At 49.4% G+C, this 15,443-nt stretch overlaps 1 protein-coding gene across 1 annotated transcript in view; it reads left to right on the top strand.

Moving 5' to 3' along the window:
* Positions 1 to 15,175, top strand: part of PAXBP1 (PAX3 and PAX7 binding protein 1) — a 31,168-nt gene extending 15,993 nt beyond the window's left edge. The window contains exons 9-18 of the mRNA XM_036429069.2: positions 1,709 to 1,808; positions 1,896 to 2,011; positions 3,625 to 3,824; positions 4,747 to 4,891; positions 5,397 to 5,518; positions 6,253 to 6,329; positions 6,651 to 6,717; positions 10,194 to 10,340; positions 11,743 to 11,897; positions 14,058 to 15,175. Of these exons, the coding sequence (XP_036284962.1) occupies positions 1,709 to 1,808; positions 1,896 to 2,011; positions 3,625 to 3,824; positions 4,747 to 4,891; positions 5,397 to 5,518; positions 6,253 to 6,329; positions 6,651 to 6,717; positions 10,194 to 10,340; positions 11,743 to 11,897; positions 14,058 to 14,181 (1,253 nt within the window). The 3' untranslated portion in view covers positions 14,182 to 15,175. The remainder of the gene's footprint in view (positions 1 to 1,708; positions 1,809 to 1,895; positions 2,012 to 3,624; positions 3,825 to 4,746; positions 4,892 to 5,396; positions 5,519 to 6,252; positions 6,330 to 6,650; positions 6,718 to 10,193; positions 10,341 to 11,742; positions 11,898 to 14,057) is intronic.
* The last annotated feature ends 268 nt before the right edge of the window (positions 15,176 to 15,443 follow it).

The raw sequence follows: 15,443 nt of genomic DNA, 5'->3' as shown, positions 1-15,443 counted from the left end.
AGTGAAAAAAACACTGCCTTAGAGGAAGTATTCATTAATTGCCAGAGATTTGAGGGAAATTACTCATTCCCTTTCTGGTCCTTTATAAACAAACAACCAGAGTTCATCTCTTTCCGTTTGCAAACACTTGTCACGGTGACTGCATGTGGTTCTCACAGAAATGCTGGGGCTGTCACGTGAGCCGCCGACTCACACCCCCTCAACATAGGTATTTGCCCCATAAATACGGCAACGTTTAAAATACATATCATAGTAATGAATATTTCTCCAATGAAGGCTCCCTCTTAAAGAGGCAGGATTGTTTTGTGGGCTGGGACTCCTTAGCTAGTTCATCTGTGGTGTGGGAACTCACACGCAGAGAAGGCTGGGCCTCTGTGTCCCAGACTCACCCTTTGTCCTTTGTGAGAGCTGGAGCATCCTTCCTGCTCTCTGAGCTGTTTTGAATATGAATAAAAGACTCAGTAAGCAAGTTAGCTTTAAAGACATAATGAATGGTCCATAATGGTTAGAGAACTAGTTCTTGTTTTTATTGTTCCTTTTGCTCCTGTTGGTGACACCTGGTGGGGCCAGCGGCTAGCTTGCTGTCATTGAGCATGTGATCTCCCCTTCCCGTTGCTGTTGTAGCAGGCCCTCGAGGGTGCCACTGTGCCGCTGTGGAACGTCCTCTGTTCACAGCATCAGCCTGTGGTAAAGTGGACGGGGTAGTGAGGGCTGACTGTCCCAGAACAGACATCGTCTTAGGCGGAGCTCAAGTGTAGAGGAGGAGGGATTGCAGCCAGGTGCTCAGAGATGGAGGGTTCTTTTCTGGAGAAAGACTGGGTTTGGAAAGAAGACCCTGAGACTGTCTTGGGCCCCACAAAGTGGTTGTTTCTCCCAGCGATGTGGCGGAGATGGCTGTGTCGCTCCCCGTGTCCACAGACCCCGTCTTTGTGTGAGGTGCCGACAGAGCCCAGGCAGTGCCGTGTCCTCGGGGGACAGGGAAAGGCCCCCCCCACGTCAGGCAGGGTGCTGAGGAAAGAGCTGTGAGAACAGAGCCGCCTCTGGAAACTGAAAATACGGCACCTGGAAATACATCTAAACAGGCAGGTTGGAAGCTAACACTAAAAAGTTGCCCTAGGAAGTTAAGAAAAGAGAGGTGGAAAATAGGGAAAGGAAAGGAAGAAGGGAACTGCTTTGAAAGAGGAGTGTGAGAAGCAGAAGTTGTCCTGGTAGATAGTTTCCAGTCTACACGCTGATTCTGCCCTGGTTCTGACAGTAGTGACAGAGAAGACATGGCTGCACAGCAAAGCCAGAATACATGATCGAACTGCAGCCAGAATGCATGATCAAACTGCAGCAAGCTGTTTTCTCCTCCCACGCGTGTTTCTTTCTGTCATTTCATGTTACTCCACATGTCTGTCTGCCCTTTGCAGAGGTAACGTAGATGTGTTATGTGGTCGTCACGATCGCATCAGCCCTGTGACTTAGGGATAAAAACAGGGATTGGATCCAGGCTCACTCATGCGGGCAGTGGAACTTGGCGCTCTGCTCCTTTGGCGAGGACAGCCATAGGAGGTTTGCGGGGCCGGACAGCGATCTGGGGACCCTCAGGCCCGGCAGATCCTGCTGTTGAGATTAGCAAGTGTCTGTCATGTGGCTGATTCTGTGCAAACTCTTTCCTCAGGGGGGTCGGAGAAGGGTTCTCATTGTGGCCATTGCTGTTTTGCAGATAAGGCTCTGATGGCACCAAATCTCGATTCCTTTGGGCGGGATCGGGCCCTGTATCAGGAGCATGCCAAACGGCGGATTGCCGAGCGCGAGGCCAGGAGGTACCTCAGCGGGCGCTGCTGCTGGCGGCGGGCAGGGAGGCGGCGCTCTGGTCTGCCTTGGGTATGAACTCCGTGTTTGCTGTTTAGGACTCGGCGGCGACAAGCCAGAGAGCAAACGGGGAAGATGGCAGACCACCTGGAAGGCCTTTCCAGTGACGACGAGGAGACGTCTACCGACATCACCAACTTCAACCTGGAGAAAGGTCGGTCTGTTTGGGAATGAGACCTGTCGTTTGGTCCTGGGGTGTGGCTTCCACTGGAGGTGACAGTGTGAGGGTTCGTGTGCGGTGAGCGTCATGGGGAGGTCTCCAGCCAGCGTGGCCCTTGTCATGGGGTCTAAGTGGGACAGCCTGCTTCTCAAAACCCTGGGCAGGAGCCTTGTCATGGGTTGCAGAGCGAGTGTTGCTGAACTTGAGAATCGTAGGACCTACGTGACAGCAGAGGTGTCAGGTCCAAGGGCGTCTGTCAGTGGAGGTGAGCCTGGCAGTGGAGCGCGCAGCCCTGGGGACCCCCCAGGCCTGGGAGCCCCGAGTATTTCCCACCAAGAGGGAGGTTAGTCCGCGCCAGGCATTTCCAGAGGGGCCCCGAGTGGAAGCCCTTCCGCCCGTGGGCTACGATGTGGATGTCAACTGCAGTCCCCTGTGGGGACTTGTTTGTAGTGAGCTTTCCCAACAGAGAAGACTCAGCGGACCCGCAGTGGTTACCGCACACCTGTCCCCGGGCCACTCCGCCGCCAGGTTTGCTCCGACCCTTCCTGTCCATGGTGTCTCTGAGCCATTTGAGTGACCCACAGACATCCTGACCGACACTCCTGAAAGCTTCAGTGTGCGTCTCCTAGAAACAAGTGTGTTTTCCCGAGTCACAAGGCCATTCGCACCTCGACACTGAACCGACATTTCTTACCCGCATCTGTTTCCTCCTCAGCAGCCCCCACAACATTCTGTGTTTTCCAAACCAGGATCTACACGAGGTTCCTGCCCAGCATTTGATGGTTAGCGCTCTTTTTTCTAGAATAAATGAACATCCACCCGTACTTGACACACACACATACACACACACACTCCTGTCATCCATCTGTTGTCTAAGACTTTCACTTTTTGAAAAGAGCAGGCCGCTTGTCTGGCAGAATGTCCTCAGTCTAGATTTGTCTGTTTGCTCGTGGAGTTAGCGTGTTCCTCTACTCACTGTATTTCTTGTAAACTGGAATTTAGTTCTGAGCCCTTGACTAGAGAAGTTACTATTATTTTGGGGTAAGATACTTCAGACACAATGCTGTTTGTTGTTGCGTGTGTCAGGTAGCCCCACTCTTGGCGTGTTCGGCGGGTTTTGAGAAGTAGGTTGTCACACTGAGGTCCCCATTGGGAAGACTGCCGTGGGCGCCATGTGGCCTCTCCCTGGAAGGGCCTCCGCGCTCTCCCCGGCTGGTCTGTGGGCATGGCAGGCGCCAGCTGACTCGGAGGAAGCGGCATGGTGGTCACTGATGGGATGTGCATGTGTCTGACAGGGATTTGTGGACTGCAGAGCTGGCAGCGGAGTTGGTACTTTATGTGGTTACATACTTGCTAGGGTGCCATGGTGACTGAAGTTTGAACTGAATTGTTGGGGGACGGTGATATTTAACCCGTGTAATAGCAAATGGTGCGGACTGAGCCGGGCAGAGAAAGGCTTCCTGCTCTGTGCGGGGAACGTACACTTCCCTGTGCACCCCTCCCCCTAAGTGAGGCTTGGTAAGGAGCTGGCTGCTAAGAAAGCGCTGCCGGCATTGGCCGGGCTCTCTCGTGCTCACCATGTTCTCTGTGGGGTGGGTTCTTTTCAGATCGCATCTCAAAGGAGTCCGGCAAGGTGTTTGAAGATGTCCTGGAGAGCTTCTGCTCCATCGACTGCATCAAATCCCAGTTCGAAGCCTGGCGTTCAAGATACTACACGTCCTACAAGGATGCGTACATCGGCCTCTGTCTGCCCAAGCTGTTCAACCCCCTCATCCGGCTGCAGCTCCTCACCTGGACGCCTCTGGAGGTGGGTGGCTCCGCCACTGCCTGAAGCCAGTGCCCGGGCCTGGGAATGCTCATCTCAGAGCTAGAGGCGGGCGCCAAGGCGCACACTCCTCGGGAGAGCGTGACGCGGTGGTGGCGCCAGCTGCAGCTGGCCTTCCTCGGGGACCTCTCTGCTTAGGCCCTCTCCTCGAGAGCGCTCTGCTGTTCCCAGCAAGCCTTTCTCGGCCCCTGAATTTCCATGTGACCGGGCCTGGGGAGCAAGAATTGGTCCATTGAGCTGAGCTCAGAGCCTCTGGGGTGTGAAATTCGGCCTGAACGAATGAGCGAGGTGATAATCCAGCAGGTGGAGTCAGTAGGCTGCTGGCCTCAGATCTGAGAGGAGGCCAGGACTGACTGCATGTGTCTGGTGGTTGTGTTTAAGAGGGTTTTGGAAGTTACCAAATACGAATGGGCATGAGTGGGATTGGTTGGGTTGAACGTTTAAACTGAAAAAGAATTGAGGTCGAAGCTATGGAAACGATTAGGGGGAAAATGGGAGCTCTAGAATGATCCAGCTCACAGCCCTGTCGCTCTTTGCCAGACTAAGGCGTGTCCCCATGCATGAGAGCGTTAGTGCGCAGCACAGCCTGTAAGGACCTGTGTGCACGGGCACGTGTGTGAGTCCGCAGTACACGGCCAAGGCTCTTGAGGCCTATGGCATTGAGTTCTCCAGAGGAGCTCCCTCCTGCCCGCAGCCCCCAAGCTCCGCCTCCCTGCACCCAGTCCCTGTCCTGAGCTCCGCGCGTCCTTACCCGGCCAATGCCCGTCCTCCCGGCCCTAGTCCTTAGCCGCCTGAGCGCGCGGTCTGAAAGCAGCGTTTCCACTGTGACTGAAGGTGAAGTCCGGGTCTTGCTCCTGTAACGAGCCTCCATTGCCATGTCGGTGACCGTGTTAACCTTTCGTAGGCCAAGTGCCGGGACTTTGAGAACATGCTGTGGTTTGAGTCGCTGCTGTTCTATGGCTGTGAAGAGCGCGAGCAGGAGAGAGAGGACGTGGACATCGCGCTGCTGCCCACCATCGTGGAGAAGGTGATCCTCCCCAAGCTCACAGGTAGGCGCTGTCCGCGTGCTCCTCACGGCGCCCGTTCAGGGCCAGCTCCCCGCGCCGGCCAGCTCCGACTAGAGGGGCCGGGAGCTGGGATGGTAATTGATCCAGTGCCCAGTGTGAGAGGCTGTTAGAGACTGCCTGACACTCTTCTGGAGAGCAATTTCATTACTTTCAGCTGTTTCTCACGAGATTAGAAATAATTGATGCAGGAACTGATTGAAAGTATTAAACGTAAGTTTCAGCTTTTTTAGTTAGACATTCTTGGTGCTGGGACAGTGTATTTAGGGTATTGAAATCTTCCCCCCGAATTTATTTTCACTGGTGAGCAGAAAATAGAGGAGTCTGTCCCCGCTCCACTCCTCCTCACCCCGGCATTCCCGGGTGTGTGACAGGGACAGCTCAGCTCAGAGGAGAGGCCGCCTGTGTGAGCGGACTGCTTGGCGAGCTCCGCATCAGGTCCCGTTGCTGCCGTGGCGTTTGTGTCTGAGCCCCTCTCCCTCCCCCACAGTGATCGCCGAGAGCATGTGGGACCCCTTCTCCACCACACAGACGTCCAGGATGGTGGGGATCACGTTAAAGTTAGTGAATGGATATCCTTCCGTAGCGAACGCAGAAAACAAAAACACACAGGTAATCTCACTGTTCTCTGAAAGAAAGGGGTTTTGGTTTTGTTTGTTTTCTTCTTTTGGAGATGAGCAGGAGTTGAGAGGATGGGTTGTGTTCTAAGGCGGCTGGAAAGGGGTCCTGTGAAGCCTGAAATAACAAACTTGGAGATTGTAGTTCGCAGTCTAAAGTATCTGCGTTGGAAGGTGCGGTAATGGGTCCAGATACCCCTTGGTTTTACCGTTTTCACCTTCTTACCACCGCCCTAACTCCCAGGGGGCTATTCACACAGCCCTGTAAGAGCGTGTTCTTAGGGAGGTAAAAATGTACGACTGCTAGAATAGGTAGTAATTGGTATTTAAGTGGTAAAATGTCCAGTAGCGTGTGAAGCCACAGGCACTGTTTCATAACCAGTTTCCAAACGTCATGTGGCTGCTGTTTCCCGTGGCAGGGTGTGCCGTTTGCTCAGAAAAGGCGCTCTGGTCGTGGTTCTGCTTCTGGGCTGTCAGTGCGAGCAGGCAGGCCTGTGCCTGTCGTAGTCTTTGCTCACAGGTTGAGGTTGAAGGGTTCTGAGGAGCCTTGCTGTCTGTCGTTGCAGAGGCGGGACTAAGAGGAGGGTGGTTGCTGGGACGGCTGTCAGTGGGAAAGGGGAGGCGGAGGAGAGAGTCCACTCTGAGTTGGTACTTTTCTGTTTTGGAATATGGCTGATGAGTCTTATCGCCGCCCTCACTGCAGTGTGTGATCTGTCTGCTCCTCTGTAGGTGTATCTGAAGGCACTCTTGCTGAGAATGAGGAGAACTTTGGATGATGATGTATTCATGCCCTTATATCCCAAAAAGTAAGTAACAAGGAACTCCTAAGGACGTCAAGGATGTTGACAGTCTCCGTTACCTTCCTGGGAAGGCTCCTGGAACTTGGAAAGATGAGTGGTCGCTTAAAATACACATTGACCTCTGTGATGGGAGCCTGTCGCCAAGGAGACAAGCTCAGAGGAACATTGTCCCTTAACTAGAATCCAAAATATATTCCCCTTACTTCTCAAAGTCATTGTAGTTGGAAAGTTTTCAGTTACTTCTTTTGCTCACTCATCTTGTAGAAATATTCTCTGGGAATCGCTGTTCTGTCTATAAAACACTGAGCATGTGTGTTTCTCTTTCAGTGTCTTAGAAAATAAAAACTCGGGGCCTTACTTGTTTTTCCAACGACAGTTTTGGTCTTCGGTTAAGGTATGTATGGGGTATCCAAGAGATTTCAGATTTGCCTGACTGTATATTATATCTTGAAAAATATGTTTATGTTTGGTTAGCTCCACAGGCTTAGATCTGTGCACATACACAAAGTTTCCATTTTGCAAGATTATTTTCTTCCCAAAGTTTACTCAGGTTTAATGTTTCCCTAGGAGACAATGAAGTCAGATGCAAGCTGGTCAGCAAAACACCGTGCTGGCCACAGTTTATTCAGAAAGCAGCGCTGGGCACTGCGGGAGGGAATCGGGCGCCCAGGAGGCGGAGAGCGGGAGTAAGAGGCCAGGCATCTCCGGTGTGGAGAAGGTCCGGTGCAGGAGGCCCTGCCCGGGGCCAGCAGAGACCCTCTCACCCCGAGGAGGCCACAGCGGGTTATTAGCCAGAGGCATCGGGAGGGGGCCCCGAGGGGCGGGGCGGGGAGGGGAGGGGAGGGGAGGGGCAGGCTCACCGGAAGAACAGAAGTCGGGGTAGCTCGAGGGAGGGAGGATGAGGCAGGAGCACCCAGTCCTGGGAAACTGGTCTACACACAGTCACACTGACTCCTTCGTGTAGAGTCCTGTTGGTTCTGATGCATGAATTCAGTCAGATGCTCACTCCCCAAATCAGGACATGGAACACTTCCATCATCCCCCGAAATCCCCACGCCCTTTGTGATCAAGCCCACCCCCCACCCCGGCCACTCCTTTTTATGGTCCTGCTAGAGGCCCGCACGGATTCGTCCACTGGGGCGGTCCCTCAGCCTGGCCTGCACCCCCACACAATATGGGACCCCTCGGGAGATGTCAGACTGCTGGTTTCGGCCCGATCCCCGCAGGCCAGGCTGAGGGACTCCACCGGTGCATAAATCCATGCATGAGGCCTCTGGTGTGCAGATAAAATCTTCAGTTAATCTCTTCCTGCCCTTCCCTCTCCCCACTTCCCTTTGAGATCCATCAGTCAGTTCCATGTTTCCATGCCTGTGCGTTGAGCGTCTGCCCCACAGGGGTCATACGCATCACAGCTAACAGTCTAACAGTCACTTAAGCGTTTATATATAGAGATGGTTTATTTTGCAGGAATGTCTTATGAATGGAATTACATACATAGTCAGTAGCCTTTTGAGTCTGGCTCCATTCACTTAACATGCATCTGAAGTTTTTCAGTGTCATGTGTTATCGTAGGTCATTGCTTCTTATTGCTAAGTGGTAACCCATTGCTCAGTGGATACACCAGTTTCTTTGTTTTTTTTCCACGCCTCAGCTGAGGGGTATTTGGACTGTTTCCAGCTTGTGGTAATTAGAATAAAGCTGTGGTAATTAGAATAAAGCTGCCGTAAGTGTTCACACACAGATTTTCCCTGGAACCAGTGTCATTTCACTGGGTAAATGCAGGCACGATTGTTTTCCAGACCAGCACTGTGTTAGCGGTCCAGGCACTCCGTTCTCACTCTCACCACACAGTGCACTGGCCACTGCCAGCGGTTTGGCCGGCTGTCTTCGAAGTCCTTCTATTGGGGGATAGTGCATCTCTTACAGTTTCGTTTGCACCTCCCTAGTGACTGGAGGTGCTGAGCATGTGAAGTGCGTAATGGCCATCTCTGTGTGTAGTTTGCTGAAGTATCGTTCACACCTTCCGCCCATTTTTTTTAAATTGGGTTTTATTATTGAGCTTTGATTCTATATTCTAGATATACCAGTAAGTCCTTTATCGAATAAAGGATTTGCAAAGGGTTTTTCTTTTTTTCTGTAATCTGTCTTCTTTTTTTTTTGTTTTATTTTGTTGGTTTTTTGTTTGTTTGTTTGTTTGTTTTTTTAATCCTCACCTGAAGACATTTTTCCATTGCTTTTTAGATAAAGTGGAAGGGAAGTGGGAAGAGGAGAGAGAGAATCATGTATTGGTTGCCTCCCAAACATGCCCAGATTGGGTGGGAGAATTAAACTGCAACCCAGGTACATGCTCTTGACTGGGAATCAAACCTGATGTTCTAACCACCGAGCACATCAGCCAGGACTGTCTTCATTCTCTTAACACTGTGCAATGTGCAGGAATGCTCGATTTTGACGAAGGCCAATTCATTGGTTTTTCCTGTGACGGTTTGTGCTTTCAGTGTTCCACGAAGAATTTGCCGCCAAGGCCACCACGTTTTTCCTCTGGAACTTCTAGAAGTTCCCCGCTTTAGGTTTTGCATTTACATATTACTTCTTATGCAGAGTGTGAGGCCTGTTTGAAGTTCATCTGCTGTAGCACTGTTCTGAATAAACTGGTCTTCATTGAATTGCTTTTCACCTTTGTGGAAAGGAACTGACCGTGGGGGTGGGGGGGTCATAGAAGGGTTTTTATAGCGAGAAGTGAGTGGCATGAACAAAAATTTGGAGATACTGGGTTGAGCAGGAAGTATAGTAATTATGGAAATAGAAAAGGAGTGTTGACTGGGTGTTCACTGTGAGCCAATGGGCCACTCTTTTTTTTTTTTTTTTTTTTTTTTTTAATGATTTTTTACAGAGAGGGATAGAGAGTTAGAAACATCAATGAGAGAGAATCATCCATCAGCTGCCTCCTGCACACGCCCTATTGGGGATGTGCCCGCAACCAAGGTACATGGCCTTGACCGGAACCGAACCTGGGACCTTTCAGTCCTCAGGGCCATGCTCTATCCACTGAGCCACACCAGTTTTGGCTGGGCCACTCTTATGTAGGTTATCCTGCTGGTCCTCATGGGCCCGTGACGTGATGCTGCCGGGCAGTGAGCCTGGGCTCCGGTGGATGAGGAGTCCAGCTGCGGCCAGGCTGCTCTGCAGCAGCTTTCTCAGCGGGGCCTGGGGAGAAGGAATCCCTGCTGCCCTCCGGCCTCCGGGGGAGGACTAGTTCTCCTTCCGTTCACATCTGGACTGGCACTAGCCGTGCACCATCCCGGGGAAAAGTCATCAGCCCGCCATTGAGTGCCCTGCTGAGCCAGGCTGACCGGGCTCCTGCCCTCCGGAGTGATAGGAGGGAGGGCCCAGCTAGGGAGGCGCAGAGGAAGCTGAGAGACAGGTAGACGGTGCAGCTGGGGTCACACCACCTTGGGGGAGAGCTCAAGAATGACATCCTGGCTGCTGCCACACCGGCTGGTTGGATGTGTTACTGCTCGCTGAGTGAGAGACGCTGGGAACCAGACATGACCGGGGATGGCACAGGATGGCCACATGTACGGAGCTGGAGGGGCCGGAGCTGCCCTGTGACCTCGCTCAGGCCAGCCTGCCAAGATCCGGCAAACACAAGTGTAGCAGTCAGAAAGGGTGACGCCTCAATTAATTAAAAATAAAAATTGAAATGTTGGGTTGTTCTGGGAAGTATTTGGGCCTATAAAAGTGCTTGTTAGTACTCTTGCAAGACAAGGTTCTCTGTATTCAATGGTGTCTTATTTGACTAGTAATTAACTTATTTGTACTTAATTGAATCTCTTGATATTGCCCTCACTGTTTTTTTCTTCTTTCTAGCTCTTAGGGAATTTTCTTCAATGGTATGGCATTTTCTCCAATAAAACTCTCCAGGAGTTATCAATAGACGGCTTATTAAATAGGTATATTCTCATGGCTTTTCAGAACTCAGAATATGGAGATGACAGCATAAAAAAAGCCCAAAACGTGAGTTAAATGACACATATTGTTGTTTCCAAGGCACATACATTAACATGAATTGCTTTCTTTGAAGAGAAATTTGAGATTTTACAAAAAGCCCTTTGATTTTTGGACTTAGTGTGAGGTCTGACCCAGGTAGTTTCAAACAAACTAACACTGCATTTTTTGCACAAAATGTGTATTATTGTACATGTGTATTTCTATCTCCTCATCTATGTATATCACTAAATTTGCAGCTATTAATAGAAGTTTTAATTTCAGGGTAATTTTTTAACAGTTGAATGAATGCTATTTTGAATGTTACTAAAGAAATATTCATTTTCTAACTTAAGATATGATTTTTTTTAAATACTGTTTTGTTTCCTACTTTATACGGAGTTCCCTAATTTGTTCTTTTAAAAAATATTTTTTGAAACAATCACAAAATTAAGGCAGCTTTGCGAAGGGAGTTTTTCCGGGACAACGTCAGGGTCTGTCTGAGCCGTGCTCGGATGCCCTGTTTCCTGTGAGCGTGGGTGCTCTGCCCCGGCTGCCGCAGCCTCCGCACCAGGAGCAGCGTGCCTGCCGCTCTCTGCCCCAGCGCCAGTGGTGAGGGGAGGCATTGACCGTCTCTCCGTCTCCTTTAACCTGGGGAATCCTGTCTCGTCCTGGCCTTCGTCACCTGGACGTTTTTTGAGATGACAGGCCGGTTCTTCTGTCGGATAATTTCCCATGAGATCCAGGTTCTGCCAACAACTATCCCAGATTGCATCAGAGACAGTCCCTGAGGTGGACTTCCGTGGCCGGACATGTCCTCTCACTTTGGAGGACACTGTCTTGCTTTCTGGCCCATGCTGCTCGGGCCCATCTGGGCCAGGCCCAGGCCAGCCCTGGGGTCATCTCTCCAAGCACCCCTGGTTCTCTGGGGCTCGGCCTCCTGTCTGCACGCCTGACTCCCTGGGAGGGCTGTCCTTCCACGGCGGGACTCGGCCGCCCTCGCCTGGGTGTGTGCTGCCGCAGTGTCCTCACCTCGCGAAGGCTCTTTCGAACTCCCTGTGGTGTGTTTATGCTGCACTGGTTTTTAAACCAAAAGCTGCGGATAAAGGAGCATTCCAGCCATTTAGGGCTTCCGGAAGACTGGAGAGAGTAAATAAAGCCTTTGGTTAGCAATGTTATGTCCCTAACGTATTAACTATTGGCCAGTCATTTGCCTTTTGCTTTGAGTACCTTTTGCTATGTGTTGAAGTAAAAAAACTCAAGTACGTTAAGGACAATGACAATAGTTACTGTAGATTGAAAGAACATCCCTTCAAGGTCATTAGTTATATAACTGATATGTAACTAAGCCCCGTAGCTAGTCTTCTAGTTCTTTAGACTCAGGTTTCAGACACGTCTGCGGATTCTGATTCCTTTTGCGTCTTCTCCATAGGTAATCAGTTGTTTCCCCAAGCAATGGTTCGTGAACCTGAAAGGAGAAAGAACTATTTCTCAGTTAGAAAACTTCTGTCGATACCTCGTACACTTGGCAGATACAATTTATAGAAACAGCATTGGATGCTCTGATGTGGAAAAAAGAAATGCAAGGTAATTAGTTGTGATTATTTAATGAAATGGTGACCTCGTTTTTACTAAATTGTTAGATTCAGTATTAGAAAATGGTTTAAGACATGCTTATATTTTACTTTAAACTGTACATTGACTTGGTCTTAGTAAACATTCCAGAAGTACACATTTTTTTTCTGTTTTTGTGGTTTTACCTAATCTTTTTCAACAGGATGTTTTATGAAGGCATAAAGAAAAGGCTTCTAGCCAAAACCGGTTTGGCTCAGTGCACAGAGCGTCAGCCTGCGGTCTAAAAGGTCCCAGGTTCTGAGCCTTAACCGGTTTGGCTCAGTGGATAGAGCGTCGGCCTGTGGACTCAAGGGTCCCAGGTTCGATTCTGGTCAAGGGCATGTGCCTTGGTTGCGGGCACGTCCTCAGTGGAGGGTGTGCAGGAGGCAGCTGATTGATGATTCTCTCTCATCAATGTTTCTGACTCTCTATCCCTCTCCCTCTCTGTAAAAAATCAATAAAATATATATTTTTAAAAAATAAAATAAAGAAAGAATAAAATAAAATAAAAGGTCCCAGGTTCAATTCCGGTCAAGGGCATGTACCTTGGTTGTGGGCACATCCCCAGCAGGGGAGGTGCAAGAGGCAGTTGATTGATGTTTCTCTCTCATTGATGTTTCTAGCTTTCTATCTTCTTCCTCTCTGTAAAAACTCAATAAATGATATTTAAAAAAAAAAGAAGAAGAAGAAGAAAGAAAGAAAGAAAGAAAAGGCTTCTGTACCCCTAACACAAGGTCATCATCACTTGAGAGTTTTGGAGAGTAGCTGACACGTTAATTTTATCAAAGGTTGTAAAAGGAAAAAAAGAACCTTATTTTCCAAAGAAAACTTTTGCTATATTTTATGATAAAATTAAAAGCAAAGTAGATGTGGCTCAGCTGGTTCAGTGTTGTCCCAGGTTTTGGGCTCAATCCCTAGTTAGGGGGGCGTGCAGGAGGCAACCAATCAATGTTTCTCTTTCTCCCTCTTCCTCTCTCTAAAATCAATAAAAATAAAAATAAAATTTTAAGGCAAAGTAGGTAGTAAAGATTTTCATGTTAAAATTCATTGGCAGGTAATTTTGCTTTATATCTTAATTCCATTTTGTGTGTTGGTGGTTATTAGCACTAATATTTCTTCTCACGGTGTTACATTTTCTTAGTGAATTCTGTCTACTTAAATTGATTTCAGAGAGGGAGGGAGTGGGAGGAGAGTGATAAAAACATCAGGGATAAGAAAGAATCGTGGATTGGCTGCCTCCTGCACACTCCCCACTGGGGATCAAGCTCAAAACCCAGGCCTGTGCCGTGACGGAATCGAACTGTGACCTCCTGGTTCATGTGTCGACATCCAGCCACTGAGCCAGCTGGTCGGGCTGGGTCCAGACAGTGTGTTTGTCTGGAGTGAAACATCACCGCGTTGGCCTGTGCACAGCAGTCTCTGCGCCTGCGGGCACAGTGCACATACAACGCGCTCCACCTGGTGGCGTTTCACAGATGTCCGTCCTCTGCTGGAAGGTTCTTCCTACAATTGTGTGAAGAAGAGACAGCGCTAGTGTCAGTTGTGTGACTCACTCAGAAGTGGTTCTGACTGTCTGTCAGAGTGCAGTCCCTGGGCCAGCAGCACCAGCTGCCCTCCGGAGCCGAGTCAGAAACGCAGGGTCTCGGACCGCCCACCTGCTAAGTCAGCTCTGGGCGGGGCCAGGACTGTTCCCCATCACGGGTGTTTCTGCGTTTGCCAAAATGTACGAGAAGGCAGGATGGCTTCCAGCCAGGATGCTGAGGAGCCAGTGGTTCCGGAGCCTGGGGACCCTGCTGGTCTCGATGGTGGTGATGAGTGGGCAATAGCCCGTTCCAGCGTTCTGAGAGCAGCTGGTGGAGGGACAGGGTGGGGCCTGAGCAATTGGGAAGTAGATTGCTGCTTTTTCATTCTGGGCAGGAATGAAAATCCCTGATCTACATGAAATTTTACGGTTTGGGGTTTTTTTATGGGTAATTTAAATATGCTGTAGCTTCTTATTTATTTTGCTTTAAAAAATGTATTCTTGGAAAAACTGATTGTAAAACCTAAAACAAGGTCATGAAGTTAACCAATTTTCCCTTGAGGGCTTTTGCACTAATTCATGGGACGCTGCCACGTTTTCTCCTCTTTTAGGGAAAACATCAAACAGATCATCAAGCTCCTGGCGAGCGTCCACGCGCTGGACCACGCGGCCGCTGTCGCCGGCGAACACAGTGTGAAGGAGTTCAAGTCCCTGGTGGAGGGGAAGCCGGCCTGACCCCGGATGCTCCCGTGCTGTGTTCCATTCCTCATGTACAGACTGTATATATGTAAAGTTTCTTACTGTAAAATAGCGACGCTGGTTTTAATACAAAGAACATTATTAATATCCAATACTGTGTCCTTAAATGCGATTTCTTCAGAATGAAAGGAGTTGAGATGATTTCTAGGAAGTTTTATGAATGTTTTCCTTGTTGCCTGTCATACTTTGTTTACAGAAGTATTTTATATGGTTATTCCAATTAACCCTCTCAGCTAACTGTTCTCTGTAAACAATGTGTGCGGTGTAAATTGTGTAATTAATGCATATAGATATTTATACCGCCATGGAGGTCCTTTCACACTGGAAATTGTGGTGTTTTTCTACAGAGTAAGCCTTTTACCGGCAGGAAGTTACTCCGCAGCGAATGGTCTTGGGAAGTCCTGCTGCAGCAGAGGCTGGCAGTGCTCAGGGTCCTCCGTTGGGTGGCGGCGCGGCGGCTGCCGTCTGCCTCCGTGAGGTCGGTGTGGCCTGATCCGGGGCTGCGGTGAGCTCCTCCCACGTTGGCTGTGTCCAGCTTGGGCCTCATGGAACTCAACATGCAACTTAGGATTTTCGAAAGAACATGGAAGTTTAATTCTTAAAATAATAAGCCTACAACCTATCTGCATGGTTTGGGGCTGACTATCCTGGCTCATTCATGATTTTACTCCTTAACCGGCTTACAAATACATGCATTTGAATTTGGTATCTGTCATTTTAAATCCCACATATGTGAGTTATATATGCAATAAATAATATGCCTTGCTGGTTGGCCACACACCCAGGCAACTGAATATCCATGGTCTTCTATACTGTTTATACGCAGAGTAAATACCCAGGGACTTGCTAAAGTTTATGCTTTCTGATCCTGTGGTTTTCAAAAGAGGAACTTTTTAGAAATTAAGGACTATTGTTTGATAATGATCTATGTAATTAAGCTTTAGCCAAGCATTAAATTAATTTTCACTTATGTCCTTTGTCGTATTTGCTGGGGACTAACTCAGTTGGAGCGTTTCAGGTGGGTTCCGGTAGGGAGACTTGGCGTGTGTGCCAGGTCCGCTCGGATAGCATGTAGGACAGTGCCACCTGCTAACTGCTTGGTGACGTGTGTTTCCTGCAGGCACACGGCTGACACCTGTGTGTTTTTTGCTCTGCCCTAGCGACATACTGAAAAGCAGGACAATGAGAACATGTGTGTGCAGCGTCCGTAGAACGCGATGCAGAGGATGTCTGTAGAT

Source organism: Pipistrellus kuhlii, unplaced genomic scaffold (genome assembly GCF_014108245.1).
Source record: "Pipistrellus kuhlii isolate mPipKuh1 unplaced genomic scaffold, mPipKuh1.p scaffold_m20_p_99, whole genome shotgun sequence".
In the NCBI taxonomy this organism is placed as follows: Eukaryota; Metazoa; Chordata; class Mammalia; order Chiroptera; family Vespertilionidae; genus Pipistrellus; species Pipistrellus kuhlii.
This window is presented reverse-complemented; position numbering and strand designations above follow the sequence as displayed.